Raw genomic sequence first — 15,713 nt, 5'->3', positions numbered from 1 at the left:
ATTCTAGTCACTATTACTTTTGTCTTTATTAGCAGAAGTCAGTCTTTTTGGGAATAATACTGAGATATTTTGCCTCTTTGTATTTACATAGTACTGATTATTTATTCTTAATTTTGGGTCTCCCATTCATTCCCCTGCAAACAGTATGTCACCTAAAGTATTCAACCTAACTACTGAATTTCTAATTTAGGGCATGATGTAGTGGACTGTGACACAGAATTACATCATCATCATCATCATCATCAATCATTATCACTATAAAACTTCAGAACCATTGATGGAATCATTTTGTTCTACATAGGAGAATCACATTTTCACCAGCAGGTGTGAAATAGCCAGTGCATCCCAGCAAAAACAGCTCAAAAAAATGCATTCCTCTTATGCTGTGCTCTGTCCCTGCAGGGAATCCTTCACAAGATCTCTGCAGCAGGTTTCCTCTGAGCCAAAGGCAGCAGCCTCCAACACAAGCACAGGAGAAAGCTCAACTGTGCCACACAGCAAGTGCTCATAGCAGGAAACAGGAGTCACAGGAACTAAACCTCTGCCTTTCAACTGCCCTCTGCATGCTTGGGCACTCTCTTGTAGAGAAGACTGGTGACTGAGAAGACTCCATAACCTTTGCCTCTTTGCTCAGTGGCTTGTAATCCCAGGAGAAACAGGTCCATGTAAGTCACTGACCATGAGAGCTACATGTTCTGGTAGTTAAACACAGTTAAAATGTTGTTCCAACAAATGGACTGAAGTAATGCATAGATAAAATTCTCCCACAAAAAAAAAAAATCCAGTTTAATCTAGAAGACAATGAAAACCAATCTCTCAAAAAAAAAAAAAAATTATCTGAGCATCATTCGGAAAGTCGACTGATTCGGTCTGCACGTTTTAGGAAAACCTTCCTCAACAGTACCATTCAAGAAACAACAAAAATTAGACAAGGAACAATGAACATAGGAGACTCAGTCTGTTCTGCAGCCCTCTCAAAAGCCTGCAAAACCTAAATGAAGGTAAACATGAATATCTCCAGAAGACAAGTGTCAACATCATGCACACATGTGATTTGTGACAGGCATGGCTTTTCCTCACTGCTAGCCTGCAACCTCCCATTATACTGCTCCTGTAACAGCAGTCTTGAATACCATAGAATTATCAATGTCTCCAGAAGAAAAATACATTTCCCTGTCTCACTGGGATAAGGAAAAGAAATAATTGGAAGTTGAAAGATGATCAGATAATATGACCGTAGAAGTATTCAAGCTAAGGACTCTTAGAGTGTCAGCATGGATTAAGCTTTTGGAAAGTAACAGCAGAATTGTCTTAGCAAGTATTGGCAAGGCAAGTATTGTTAGTTGTTGCAGTTTTTTTAAACATACTGTTCATCTGATTGAGATCCATATCAGATTGGAGGGGGAGGAACAGGAAGCAGACATAAAGTGATAACCATGATTTAAATAAGATGCTTTGCAGTTTAGTAATGTTCCAGAAAGATGCAAACTCTGCAAGTCTCCTCTTGCAAATGTTTAATCTCAAATAAGGCAAATTATATTTGAAGTAATATTTACTTCTGATGATCTGAATTGTTTCATGTGCTTTTAAAAAATGTAATTATATAACACAATGTCTAGTCAAAAGGGAGAAAAATCAAAAAGAAGAGCATAGATGTATTCTGAAGTACTTGATTTGAAGAAAATTTTATTTCAAGGTCAGCTGTATCAACCAAGGCATAATACTTCTGCTTATGAAAAATTAGAAGAGGAGAAAGCGTGTGATACACTACACATGGTTGGATATTTGTAACAACTTTCCTACAATAAGAAATACCTTCCTTTCATATGGAAAAGCATGTACTTAATATAGTGAGGACAAAAAGCTGTCTGAAATCAAGTTACCATGTTTATTTTAAGGTCCCCCATTGCTGCAGACTTCTCTGTATAATTACATGAAAAAAAAATGCAGTTTATCGTGGCTGAAGTTGCTTCATTCCTTCCTTTTCTTTGTACACTGTGGTCCAGAGTATGGCAGTCGACACCTACACACATTTGGAGCGATGCATTTCCCTCCATGCTGGCAGGGCAGTTTACATACAGCTGAAATGAGACACCAGATACACAGCATGTCTTCAGCACAACACAGGATCATTTTTCTTTTTGTCTCACTGCAGTAGCAGAATTGTTCCCTGGTGACTGCACTGGGACAGTATAAATAAAAGCATAATGGAAGAACTGAAAAGCAATGTCTCTCAATTTATGGCATTGTGGCCTTCACTGGAATACAGGCACAGTATGTCTAGTCTTATTCATGCTCCATTTCCCTTTTAAAATACTATAATTTCTGTTCTTTAAGGCACAGGCTCTTTTTGAGATGGATGCCTCCATAAAAGTGAGAGAACAATAAAAATTCCTGCTGAAACTTATTCAAGCCAGTGCTGGATCCACACCCATGAAGAAAGAGTCACCTCATTCTAGCAGTATCTCACACACTGCCCTCCTCTTCCCCCACAGGAGCACAGGAGGGCTGAGTGGGCACAGCTTCAGCTGTCCCCTGCTACTTACACACCAGTTCAGCTGACAAGCCAGGGGCTGCCATTTGTTTATGAGCATGTACACCAAAAGAAGTCAAACTTGATGCAGATCTAGTTAGTTTGGGAGCAGCAACTATTTTGACATCCAGAACCTGAACACTTCTGCCATTACTGCAGCTGCAGGGAGCTAACCATTCTACAAGTTCTCTGCAACTCCCACACTTGGCTTTTAATATCACTTTCTATCTCAATACACTGATGAATATAAAGGATAAGCATTTTGATGGTCAATGGGAATATCAAAATATTACTTGCTATTGTTTACTTGACCATATATATTGTAGAAAAACTAACACTGGCTGATTTAGTGCCACAGCCATGCCCCAGCCATGTGAAAATATCAGATTCAGAGGATTTAATCAGGAGACCCTGCACCCACAATATCCTGTTCAAAACCAGTGTTTGCATGAGGGCTTTTTCAGTCCCCCAGAGAGCAAACAAAAAACCTCTTTCCTTTTGTAGTCTCGGGATTATTGCCTTTAGCATCAAGGAAGTGCTGTTACAAGCACACAAGGCCCAAGAAGTGTAGATTTAAGACTTCATAATCACCTGCTTTTGTGAAGCAAAGTTTGTGAAAATGGAACTGATTGTTCAGCAGGAGTGTCAGTACTAATCCTGATTACAGGCAGCTTTCAGAGTTCTAAGAACACATGCAATTAATTCTATCAACTTATCCTCAAAGTGAGAAGCAGGTTTCAATTTTACATATCTATAAAATGTAAAGAAGCTTGTAACCCACACCAGTAGCAATAGAACTTCTGTAATTTTCAGTTCCTTATACTGGAGTCTCAGTTTACAGACAGTATTTCAGAAACACCAACAAAATACACCAAGTAATTAATTTGGTGACAACCGAAATCTGATTCTCTTCCAAAGTGGGAAAGTTCTGTGTTTCTGACCAAATTGAACAGCCATCTACTCTCTATGCATACTTGTAAGAGCCCCAGTATTTGGAAGCAGTTCTCAGTTACTATTCTAAGATATTTTCCCTGGAAGCTTTGTTTGACCCTGAAGACTTGAACACTTTGATTGGTAAATCAAACAAGCAGAGGAAAGGATAAATGAAAAATGTCAGAAGTCATTTACCTAAGTGACATGCTCTTCCGACCCATCCGGCTGGACAGCTACAAATCCCAGGAGCCACACAAGCTCCATTATTCCGACAACCTTGAGGACAAATTGCTACAAGAAAAAGAATGGGTAAGCCAGCAGGATTTATAAAACTGATCTAAAAGAATCCTGACAGAATGAAAGATTCAGGATGATACAAGTCAAAATGGCAAAACACATTTTCTTCTAGGCCAGATATTCAACTGGTATAACTCCAAAAGCATTTCCAGGATCATGGAAATGGAAAAAAATATAGGTACTGAGTTATGAATCTTGGTTTAAATGTGAACAGTTGTACACCTTAATGCAAAATATTTTCACACTATTTTATCTGTGTAAGTAGCCATAATGTAGGTAACTAATTTCTGTTGTAATGCAATGACATTTCCATACTTGTAAGTTCCTTAATACTTTTAAAATGTTTTTGTTACTGCAGTTTTAGAATTAAGATAAATATTTCCATGAATGTAGACACGCACCTTCCTGGCATCTTGATCCTGTCCAGCCAGAAGCACAAAGGCACTTCACTACTCCATTGACAGAGATGCACTCCCCACCATTCTGACAGCCTCCTTCACAGCTTACTGTGGAAGACAGCAGACACCAGGCATTTCAGAACAACACAGGACTTCAAATAATTGTTTCTAAACAGCTGTTTGTTTTATCACATCTGCAAAAACTAAAATTTTGACTGTTCAGAACAAGGCACTGTTTTACCTCTCACCAGTAACACCACTGTTCATCAGCTACACCCCAGGAACTACTAACTTGCATATTGGCATCAAACCAGACAAACCACAGCTGGTAAGCCAATAACTTGTGTTTAAGGATTCATGTAGTTCCTTACCTGACAGGACCGACATGTAACAAGAAGAAGAAGAGAAGAGGGTATCACTGTGACAAATGAAATTGTGACTATAGTCAAGTTATGCAGTGCCTTCCCAAAGGCCAAATACTTGAGTTAACCTCCTCATTTCAGAACTGTCCTACACATCAAAGCCCTGAAGGCCTCATTAACGAAGCGTTATTTATGCCAGACATATGATTGGTATTAACTGTGGTGAGCACAATCACTGTTCTGTACAATCAAATGCTTTCTTTCACAAGTGTGATTGTATGTTATATTCCACTTTCATTGTATTGAAGAGAAACATCTACGCTTCATTATAAAGATGGACAGTTTGGATGTCTGATAATTTGTAGATAAAATACCCAAATCTCTTTTTCAACCACAAATATTGAGCACAATTTCAGCTAACAGATTTTGGCACGAATACTGGACGTGCAAGGACATGCAAGTCAAATTCAGCACAGCTGGAAAAGCTCTTCAGTGTTTGTTTGCATATTACTTTGTCGCACAACATAAGTTAATGTATTTAATATTGATTGTATTTGATCCATCACAGTGACAGAGAAGTGCGTGTGGACTGGATGAAAGCAAATGTTACTCCAGTCTTCTAGAAGGACAAGAAGGACCCAGGGAATCACAGACTGGTCTGCCTCACCTCAGCCCCTGGTGAGGTAATACAAGAACTGACTCTGGAAACCATTTCCAGCCACATGAAGGACGAAAATCATTGACAGGTCTTCACAGTGAGGGTGACCAAATGCTCACACAGTACAGATTGCCCTGGGAATTGTGGAGTCTCTGTCCTTGGAGCTATTCAAAAGCCATGAAGACATGGCCAGACAGCTGGTTCTAGGTAGCCGCTTGAGCAGGGAGCTAGAAAATCATGATCTCCAGAGGTCCCTTCCAACCTCTCCCAGTCTGTGATTTTGTGAGATTCTATAACAGCACATTGCCCCACACCACAGGTTTGTACATGTTTGTACACTGTTTTCTTGGATTACCTTTTCCAACACATGCATGTATTCAATAGGCTTCACAAAACCATAAAAATTGGCCTTTCTACTCCTTCTCTGTTATCTCCTGTTACCTCTCAACAATACATTGCCACACATATCCTCAGTGACTGGCCCTCAATATTACCTCAGTGTTGCAGATACTACATAAAAGTTTCAACCACTTAATGCAGAAATATGTATCTATACAAACCATTTCACTGAATTATTTAGAAAGAATCTGTTATAGAGCTAAATGGAATATTTACGTAGCACATAAAAAGGATAATTTCCAAGGCAAAACATTTGCTCAGATTCTCCAAACACACTTCAGTATGTGTATTCCCTCCCACCTCTCTGCAATCATGCAGAGCCTCTGGGCCATGCATGTCTTGATAGTAAGGTCAGAGACTTACAGAATTAAGGTCATTATTTTAAAGTGTGTTAGATCCAGGACTTGAAGCATCCTAAATTAATTTAGTCTGTTTTCAAACTCCTTGTCTTTCCAAGCTACCTCCTCCTTGGGTCTTACCTTTATGACAGTATCTACCCCCATATCCAGGTGGACATCTGCATTTTCCAGGTCGGAGGCACTCTCCCCCATTTTTGCATTTTGGATAACATGTAGCTGAAAGACAGACAACAAAGAAAGGTTGGATAAATAGTGGTGGATCTTACTCAAGTTACTACTTAAATACATAAGAAATTTGCACATTATCATCTTTTCATCAGTTTGTCTTTGTATTTTCTAAGATGCCATGTCATCTTATGATGCTGATAAGGTGAAATAATTTCCCTGCACAGAGAGCACTCCACCATACTAAGTTTTTAAGCACTCAAAACTAAGGAATGTTTTGGGCCTGGACAGAACATGCAGAGGAAGGACCCATATTAAAAAGGAACACAGGAGGACTGCCAAAAAAGCTTTTGATAATTGAAGTGGACAAATACCAGGTAAGAAAATAGCTGATAAGAAGAAATGATTCAATAAAAAGATGTTGCAACTTGAGAGGCATCATGTGATTCTTAAGATGAAATATCAGACTTTTTACTCTTTGCTAGATTCCTGTGTTCCTCTTCAGAAAAACTACATGCTCTGTTTCTTATATCTCTTCTCTGAAATGTCTCTAGAAGTAAGGCAGAATTTCTTTCTCCCTCATGTTCTTTTCCTCCCTTTTTTGCTTCAGCTGTCTTTTCAGAAGAAATGTACGGTGTTTGTTTAGCAAGCATCCAAGACAAATGTAACTTTTCTCATAACTCTAATCATCTGTTGAAAGAAAAGCATCTATGATCATCACAAATCCTGCAACTTTTTCATTGCTGACAGCTTGGACAGGTTCGATAGGGTACAAATAAAAGTCTTAATTTTGCAAAATTCTGGACAAATCCAGTCAGATTGCAAATAAATTTCCTAGTACATAGACTCCTTTCTAGTCATAATTATCCCTGAATCAGTCCTGCTGTCTGAAAAAACATTTGTCTATTCACACACAGGTTTTAGAAACCCATCTGTTTCAGGGAGCCTCATTTGAGTTAGCTGCTGGTGTGAGATGAGCTCTCTATTTATTCTTTGATTGGATGGGTGAAAAGTATGAAAAATATGAACAATGTGCAACATCATCCTGATTTTGTCCTCACAGACTTATTTCACTCTCAGGAAACCCGCCTGAAGAATAGAAGACTTTAGTACCTGCAGAATGAGTATGAGCAGGCAAAGAAAGGACAGAGATGTACAAAAAACAGCCAGTGCTCAGCTTTCCACCACCAGAGAGGTAACTTTTACCAGATGTTCTCATTTCTTGGGAAGCGCCATCCAAGAGCTCCCAATTTAAGAAAAATTCTGTTTCTGTGTTATTTCACACAGTGTTCAGAACAAGGGATGAAACTTCATGTATCCAATATTTTTTCTACACTGATGCCCTTATGAGCACAAGGATTCAGTGGTTTTCTTAACAATTCCAGACAGTTTACCTCGCTAGTTCAAGAACCGATCTGCCTCTCCACCAATATTTCACCTCTCCCCTAAACCCCAAAACATCTAGGAACCAACAGTTCCTACAGCATAGTTCATATAGCATAGTTGTTAATCTCCACTACACAGCACACTAGCTATAGATCATTTGTCACCACCTGCTAGCCTCAGCTTCAAAATGAAACAACACTCCATGAATGATTACAGTGCTGAATGAAATTTTCAGCATCTCATTTCAGAGCTAAAAAAACCACCACCCACGTTTTAAATGAAGGACATTGAAAATGAGAACAAATATTGTACAAATTTATCACCACTTCACATAGGACAACATGCAAAGCAAAGGAACCCCTGACACTGAGTGATTTTTTAGCATTTAATAGCCACAAGCTCTATGGTTAAACTTTTAAACATGAAAATTAGAAATCTAACATGGTTAGAAGGTTTAAACTAAAACTCTTCTTCACAATGTTTTCTTTTGCATATTAGGTACCATTTTCATAAACACTTTTTCTTTCCATGGAAACCAACAGGACCAGACCACCCTAGCTTTACACCTTGTACCATGGAAATGGGATGTACAAATGACCCTGTGCATCAGGTAACATCCGGGAAGTATACGACAGTACTTCTACAAGCACAAGGTATTCTAAATAAAAAGAAGTCCAGAAAGTAACCCACTGTCTACATACCCTTTTGGTGTTTTTGTTAGTGACTAATCCTGACTAATTGCATCTAGAGATACTAGTTAAATGTTGCTGTGGCTTAGAATGCTGTCAAGACTCTAAAATCACTGAAGAACCATCTGGATGCAATCCTGTGCATTGCGCTCTAGGATGACCCTGCTTGGGCAGGGGGGTTGGACCAGGTGGCCTTGTGGTCCCTTCCAACCTGACTGACTCCGTGGTTCTTCAAATGCTTCCAGGGGAGTGAGTGTTTAAGCATGCAGTTAAAGAAGTAGGAGGAATAAAACAAACAAAAAAAGCCTGTCCGGGGAGTGGCCTTTTACGCAAAATCCAAGTTGCAGAAAGCTTTCTATGGACTCGTGGCCATTTCCGACAGAGGGGTCTGTTACTAAGGTGAGCTCTTCCCTTGGCTCTTGGCTGAGCTCCATCAGTTTGCTATCGCTGCCTCACCTCACCAAAGGGTGCCTTAACTCTCTTCCTCCACCTCGCCTTCTTTAGCACCTCCCAGCCCCTCCCAGACCCGCTCCCGAGAGCTCCCCGTTCCAGGTAGCGGTGCGGTGCCCGGGCTCCCCCCGTTACCGTGCTGGCAGCGCTCGCCCTCGTAGCCCTTGGAGCAGAGGCAGGAGCCGTCGGCGAGGCACAGCCCCCCGTGCCGGCAGCGCGGGCTGCAGGCGGCGGCCGGGCCGGGCCACAGGGCCCACAGGCACAGGCACAGCCCCAGCCACAGCCCCGCCATGGCCCGGCACCGCAGCCCCGCCTCGGGCAGCTCGTCCCGCTCCGCTCCCGCCTCCTCTCCGCTCGCCCCACTCTCAGCCCGCTCCTCTCGCTTTTACCCTCTCGGTCCGTTCCCACTCCTCCTCCTCCTCATCATCATCCTCCCCCTGTGCCGGTCCTCCCCCCGAGCGCCCCTGACCCCGCGGTCACCGAGCGCCGGCAGAAAAGGATGCTCAGGGCGACCTTGCCACCCTCTGCAGCTCCTGGAAGGAGGCTGGAGCCAGCTGGCGCTTGGCTTCTTCTCCCAGGCAACAGCGACAGTACAGGACAAGAGGATGTACTCTCAAGCTGTGCCAGGGGAGGTTTAGGTTGGACATCAGGAGGAATTTCTTCACAGAAAGGGTTTCTGGACACTGGAATGGGCTGCCCAGCAGGGTCAGCCTCCCTCGTGGTGCCTCATGGCACATAATGACACAGTGGTGGTTTGGTCGTAGGTTGGACTCAGTCTTCTCAGAGGTCTTTTCCTCTGACAGCTGAGGACCAGTCACCAGGTAGTCACACAGTGTGTTGGATAAGGAACCCACCTTAGCACCTGGCCTGAACCTGCCACCACTTCCAGGACAGCACAGCTCTGAACTCCCACCCCATTTGAGACCCTGGAGACTCTGATTTCCACACACTTCCATCTTTAAAGGTGCCATATGTGAATATTGTGACAGGATATTCAAAGGATGATATCAGAGAGAGGACTGATGGACTGCCACCTGACAGAGGAAAGAATATGGGTCTCACAGAATCATAGGATGACTGTGTTTGGAAAGGCCCTTAAAAATCATCTGGTTCCAACATCCCTGCCATGAACAAGCACATCTTCCACTTCAAAGCCTTGTCCACCCTGACCTTGAACACTTCCAGGGTTGTGACATCCACAGCCTCTCTGGGCAACTTAATGCCTCACAACCCTCACAGTAAAGAATTTCTTTATATTTGATCTAAATTTACTCTTTTTCAGTTTGAAGACATTTGCCCATATCCTGTCACTCCATTCCTTTTTCGAAAGGTCCTGTCACTCCATACCTTTTTCAAAAGGTCCTCTCTAGCTCTCCTGTCAGCCCTTTAGGTACTGGAAGGTGCTCTAAATTCTTCCCAGAACATTCTCTTCTTCAGGATGAATAGCCACAGCTCTCAGCCTGGCTTTATGCTCAGCCCTCTGAGCATATTGGCTGCTCTTCTCTGGACTTGCTCCCTGCCATGCCGTCTCTGGGAATGGCTTGACAAAATAGCAGTATATTTCAATTTAATCATAAAAATATTTCTGTTGCAAGGAACACACACATAGACAGTGAGAAACCATTTTTTTCTCTCATAATTTCCAATATTTCATAAGCCTTTCCTATAATTTCAAAAGTTTCCAGAGAAAACACACACTTTCAACACCAAGACTCAACCCAACAAAAAAATTTCAGATGAGCTAGAATGGCAAGTAGTGGGAAAGAGAGATTATAAGCACCAACACAAAGTGTCTGCAGAAAAATGAAATAAACCTCACGCTTTTGAAAAACTAAGGGAAAACCAAGTCTTGTTTTCAACTGTGAGAGCTAACTTTGAATTACTTTTGCAAGTGGCATAAAATAGTTTAACTTTTTTTCCAGATGAAGCAGGAGTATGATTTGGCAACTGCTTTTACTTTGACTGGAAATTGAAATTTGTGTGATTGCCTTGTAATTGACAGAATAAAAGCCAAAGTTTCTGTTGTGAAACTGGTTTTGATCCCTTTTTACACCTTCAGAGCATGGAACATAGAGTTCATAGCAGGAGCAGAATACAAGGCAAATCTGCTGCTAATAGCATGAGGTGCTGTCTGGCTTCTTGCAAAGGTTAAGACACATACAACATTATCTTTGCAAGACTGCGTTTAGACTTCCAAGTAGCAAAATGCCACCAAATGATTAAACAAGAGTAATCTGAAAGTACAACACTGAATAATTGCCTAAAACGTGCACAATTCCCTCTTGCTTGTACCTAGGCAACCAGCGCAACATTTGGAGGATGCATACATACAATTACACATCCTGTGCAAACCCACATAGCAAATATCCTTTCAAGTAGTAATGATGAAGCAAAAAGCCCCAGTGATTTAATTACTCATGCACAAGCTGCCATAGTGTGTTGATTTGCTGTCTAGAATAAGAACATCCAAACCCCATTCCTATTGCAGTTCCAGCTGTGGTGAGGAGAACAGGGTGTCCTGTTTTCACATACAGTATTCCTTCTTTCAAGGACAGCAGTAATAGGATTATGCAGGGATACCACTTTTAGTAAAACTACTTGCCAGAAATAAATTATGGAATAAATTCTTCCCAAAAGGAATAGTTTCCTTTATGCCATCCCCACAAAAACAAAATGAGAGAAGAACTGAAGATGCCGACTCTGGGGCTGTATTGTTCTCTGGGTATATCATAATTTTGCACCTCCTTGACTTCTGCCAATAATTTTGTGCACATTGATTTCTTCACAGTAATATTTTTTTCCATTACTGTCTTTCCTCTATAAGACCGTTTTATGTGGAAGTGTCTTTCTGATATTAATGCCTAGCAACAATTCCTTCATATAGAATTCTTTTCAGATTTTAAGAGCTATTCTTCATGATTTTTAAAGAACTATTTATTTTTCAGTTTCATATCCCATCTTCTCTATTCCAGAAAGATGACTCTTGTTGGCTCAGGTTAATTAAGACTCCCTCTTGTATTTCTCTTCTAGTTTCCTTTGAGCATCTTAAAATAATTAATACCAAAGAAAATAATCATATTTTGAAATATGGCAAGTGCCCCAACAGAGGGGATAATTAAATGCAAAGACTATATTAAATAAGCTTGCCCAGGTGTTTCATTGAATGAAGTAAATTTGTTCAAACATTATCTTCTGTAGGAAGGATTAGGCTGCTTCACCGTTTTTGTGCATCTAATTTCATCTCAGGGCTTATCAAATTTGCTGAGCACATGTCTGCATTTAGAAGTGGTTGAATCATGTTAACAGAGGTTCTCACTGAAAACAGAAATACTTCCAGGCATTCAACATGCTTTAGCCTTAGAAGTACAACCTGATTTAAAAAAACCCAACCAATCAACCCAGCAGGTAATGAAGTTTTTAAGTAGAATGTTAGACAAAGAGAATTTAGATTCATTCATTCTTGTCATAATGGCCATATTTAACATTTATTTTCAAAATAAATCCAAAATAAGGCAATTTTAGCAGTAGGACATTCAGAGGTTCATTTTTTGTGTCAACATCCTCCTGATATACTGTATCATAGCAATTTGAGGCACACTGCTGTCCAGTCCAAAGAAGAAGACAGGGAAGAAATGAACTCTCCTTCATCATCAGAGTTAAGGTACTCTGTGGAGTGGTATTTACCTTATTATGAGAGTAAGGTTGCTCATCTGGAGTCTGGGATTCTGCTCCATATAAGGCAAAGCAGGTACAAAACAGGGGTCCCCAATAACCCTGTGGGAAGGCACTACTTCTGACCAGCTTAGAGTATGTGCATGTGTCCCTTGCCTATTGCAAATATATTTTATTTCATCACTGTGTGAAAAGTCTTCATACGCCATGGGAATTTATGAGCTAGCCAGCTGTAATACAGCACAACTTCCTCTAAACACTAAAGAAATATAAGAAAACAATAAGCTTAGGGACTGGGATACAAAACCTTAGAGGGTGCTTGTGCGGAGGTGATGCACAGTCATCTGATAAAATGTCAGTATCTCAATAATCAACTAGAATTGCTGAGATGAGAGGTAATGTTAGAAGGTGTATTGCACAGCTACCTCTTTACTAGCCCTGTGTATGTGCCCTTCCAAGCTCTGGCACAATCATTGCTGCACTGTACTAAAGTACATCTAAAAAAAGTGTCATCCAGAGACGATGCTTTGTTTGTCAGTGTCACATCACAGGTAGCAACCCCTTTTAGAAGTGCTTTTCAGCATAATTTGGTCTCTGTTCTACCACATGTAGATGAGCCATCAGGTAATGGTAGAGATAAGTGGCATTTATCACAGTTGTATCTCAACTCAAGTCCACATCAGGGCTGTCAGACAATAGGCCTTATGACCAACATCAGTCTTCTTTGTTGACAGCTTGAATACTGATCTGTCTTCCAGTGCAATTGGGCTTAAGTGGCATTTGAATGAAAGTCACTCTAGTTCTGCTAAAAGAAGGAAAATGATATATGGGTTTATTTTTAAACATGCCCATGTGTGAATTAGGTGAGCAGAAATATTATACATGTACAGGTTGTGTACAAACACTCATCCACAACTCTTCTTGGTGTCCCAAATTAGGGGCCTCTGTGGATTTCATGCACAGATTGTCCCCATTAGTCCACCTAGCCCTGGTTCCATAATATGAAACCCTATTTAAATTTATATGAAATGAATACATTAATCCAAATGATGCCAGCCTTGCATGCAACTTCAAAACCATTATTCTAATAAGTAATTTTCTTCACATAATAACAAACTCTCAATACATGATCTTTAGTCAACAAGACTGATGTGCACAGAAGTTCCTGTTCACATATTTATCTTGCTTACTAGATAGAAACATAAACAAGGTATATTTTAGTGAGATACTTCAGAATTAACACTTCAGTCATTGCCATTAGTTATAAATCTCTCAGATTGCCACCTTATACGGGCATTTGCAATTAGAGTGCAGAATAAATCTGTGCCTGTGGACTCTGGGTAGCCCAAAGCAATACGAGAGTATTGTCAAAAGACCAGCCAGGCTCACTAGGAATAGTTTAACTCTGTTTGAAGCTTTGTTCTATCCAAGTGAAGGTCATCCAGTCACTACTTCCTCTTTTGAATCTTGGATGTAAACTGCCTGACGGGAAAAGAAACAACATTTCTTCTGCCCATTAAAAGAGTACTGGGAAAAAAGATCAAGGCTTGTCTTGCTGCTTGGCAAACAGCACAGCTTTCAGCAGTAACCTCAATTTGTTGTTGGATCTGGTTCTATCTTTTGGGATACTTTGGTGATGTCTAAGCTAAGAAACCTTCAATTTCTACACAGCCCCTAGACCGTGACTCTGATGCCTAAAGTATTAGCTTTTGTATTTTTCAGATTCTGTACTGCCTTAGTGTGTGGCTCTGAACTTCATATAAAGTGTTAGCAAGTTCTCTTCACAGTTTAGTCAGACAAAACAATCCTTTTCCAGCCTGAGAACCAAGGACACCATTGCAGTTTCAGGCCCAAAAAGTGTAAACAACAACAAATGGAAGAGAGAAAACTGGGAGGATGGGACTTCATAACCTGAAGCGGCATTTGGACAATATGTAAATGGACCAAAGCTTATAAAAGTGTGAAAATTCATGACCAGTTGTCCATCTTGCATCCCTCTTGGGTCCATCTTGGGTCCCTCTTGGGTGGAGCCAAAGTCAGGCTCTTCTACTGACCGAGGTGTATCTTTGTAAGCCTTTTAATAAATACCTCATTTATTCCTTTAACACTGTCTAGCCTCTGTTCCTCTTTAGGCATTAACTCTTCATCTGATTTGACAAGCATGAAGCATTACTTCAAAATTGCAGTTTCATAAAACAAGGCCCTAATATTCCACTGCAGGCCACCTTGTTTAGTCCCAGCAACCAGGAGAGACCAAATGTCTTCACAAATTTAACACCCAATTTAACTTGAAAGCTAAGGCCAGAATCACCTTAATTAAAGGATTTTCTGCTCATGCTAAAGGTGTTGAGATCAGCCCAATTCTGTAGATGCACCGTCTGAAACATGCTGAGCAGATACCCATCAGTGGAACCCCAAACCTGTGATTAATATTCAAAAATGGCTCTTAAGGACACCAAAGTCCAGATAAAGCAAGACTGCAAGACACTTAAGCATCACATCCAGCTTCATTTAAAGCCATCTGGAAACCTCCTTATTTTTGTCAGTACTACAGTATCAGACACTATATTCTGGCAAATAAAGGGTTACCTGCAAGGTTATCTTGAGTTTCTATTCAGTCTGGGGTTTAGAGGACTCAGAATATCACAATATCATCAAAACCAAACTGAAATAGTCCTCTTCTCATCTGCTTTTCTTTCTGCATTGCATGAAGTTGTCTTGCAAATAAATGAAAATAATTTGATTTTCTCACCACTCATGAGCTCTCAGCCATGTCCCTCAGAAATAAATATGGGGTTTTTTTGGTCACAGAATCTTATGTTTTTCCCTGAAAGAAATCTTGCATAATATTCAGTGAAAAGATTTATTGAATAGTACTTGGTGTAAATATTGAGTGTAACTCAGATAACCACACTACTGTGCACAATATAAATACCAGGGGCCTAGTTAATGTTCTGTAAATTAGTTGAAGTGGAAAGTCCATATTCACAATTCATCCTGATTAACTTGAGGATAAAAAAAGGAAGAGGTTAAATACTAATTAGCATTAGGTTTTTAAAATATTGAGTAATGAATTTTACAGAATTCAGCTTTATGGCAATCAACTTCCTGCAGTATCAAGCACTACTGATGATTTAATATCTATATAGATGTTACTGTATCATAATTCCCGCACACGCTTATTCTGCTGTAAGTCAGAACAGACACCACTGAAGTTGTCCCAGAGTAAAACTAGTGTGAGTGGAAGCATTCAGAGAATCATCCTTAAGACATAAAGATATCACTTTGTCTGCCACAGAAACTCTGCCAGCTTTAGGGTGAATGTGGCTACTGTTCAGCAGAGCACAGCAACGTTATCCAGCAGTGTGAAACAGGAAATGAATTTTAAAAAACCATATCTAATTGATATTTA

General features: G+C 40.4%; 1 protein-coding gene across 1 annotated transcript; it reads right to left on the bottom strand.

The window, feature by feature from the left end:
- Positions 1-1,666: 1,666 nt before the first annotated feature.
- On the bottom strand, positions 1,667-8,921 carry LOC117006101 (von Willebrand factor D and EGF domain-containing protein-like). The gene is made up of 5 exons (XM_033078400.1): positions 8,765-8,921; positions 6,060-6,155; positions 4,165-4,269; positions 3,662-3,757; positions 1,667-2,081 (listed from the first exon to the last, which is right to left on the bottom strand). Exons 1-5 carry the CDS (start codon positions 8,919-8,921, stop codon positions 1,972-1,974), a joined length of 564 nt encoding a protein of 187 aa, XP_032934291.1. The 3' UTR covers positions 1,667-1,971.
- Positions 8,922-15,713: the final 6,792 nt, after the last annotated feature.

Source organism: Catharus ustulatus, chromosome 1, assembly GCF_009819885.2.
Source record: "Catharus ustulatus isolate bCatUst1 chromosome 1, bCatUst1.pri.v2, whole genome shotgun sequence".
Lineage (NCBI taxonomy): Eukaryota > Metazoa > Chordata > Aves > Passeriformes > Turdidae > Catharus > Catharus ustulatus.
The sequence above is the reverse complement of the archived record's forward strand: the minus strand, read 5'-3'. Positions and strand labels throughout refer to the sequence as shown.

Excerpts from the sequence above, each read along its gene's own strand:
- LOC117006101 (XM_033078400.1), bottom strand. The coding sequence starts at position 8,921 with ATGGCGGGGCTGTGGCTGGGGCTGTGCCTGTGCCTGTGGGCCCTGTGG. Across the intron at positions 6,156-8,764 it reads GGGCGAGCGCTGCCAGCACG|CTACATGTTATCCAAAATGC; the intron begins GTAACGGGGGGA and ends TCTGTCTTTCAG. Across the intron at positions 3,758-4,164 it reads AGGATCAAGATGCCAGGAAG|CAATTTGTCCTCAAGGTTGT; the intron begins GTGCGTGTCTAC and ends TTTTTCTTGTAG.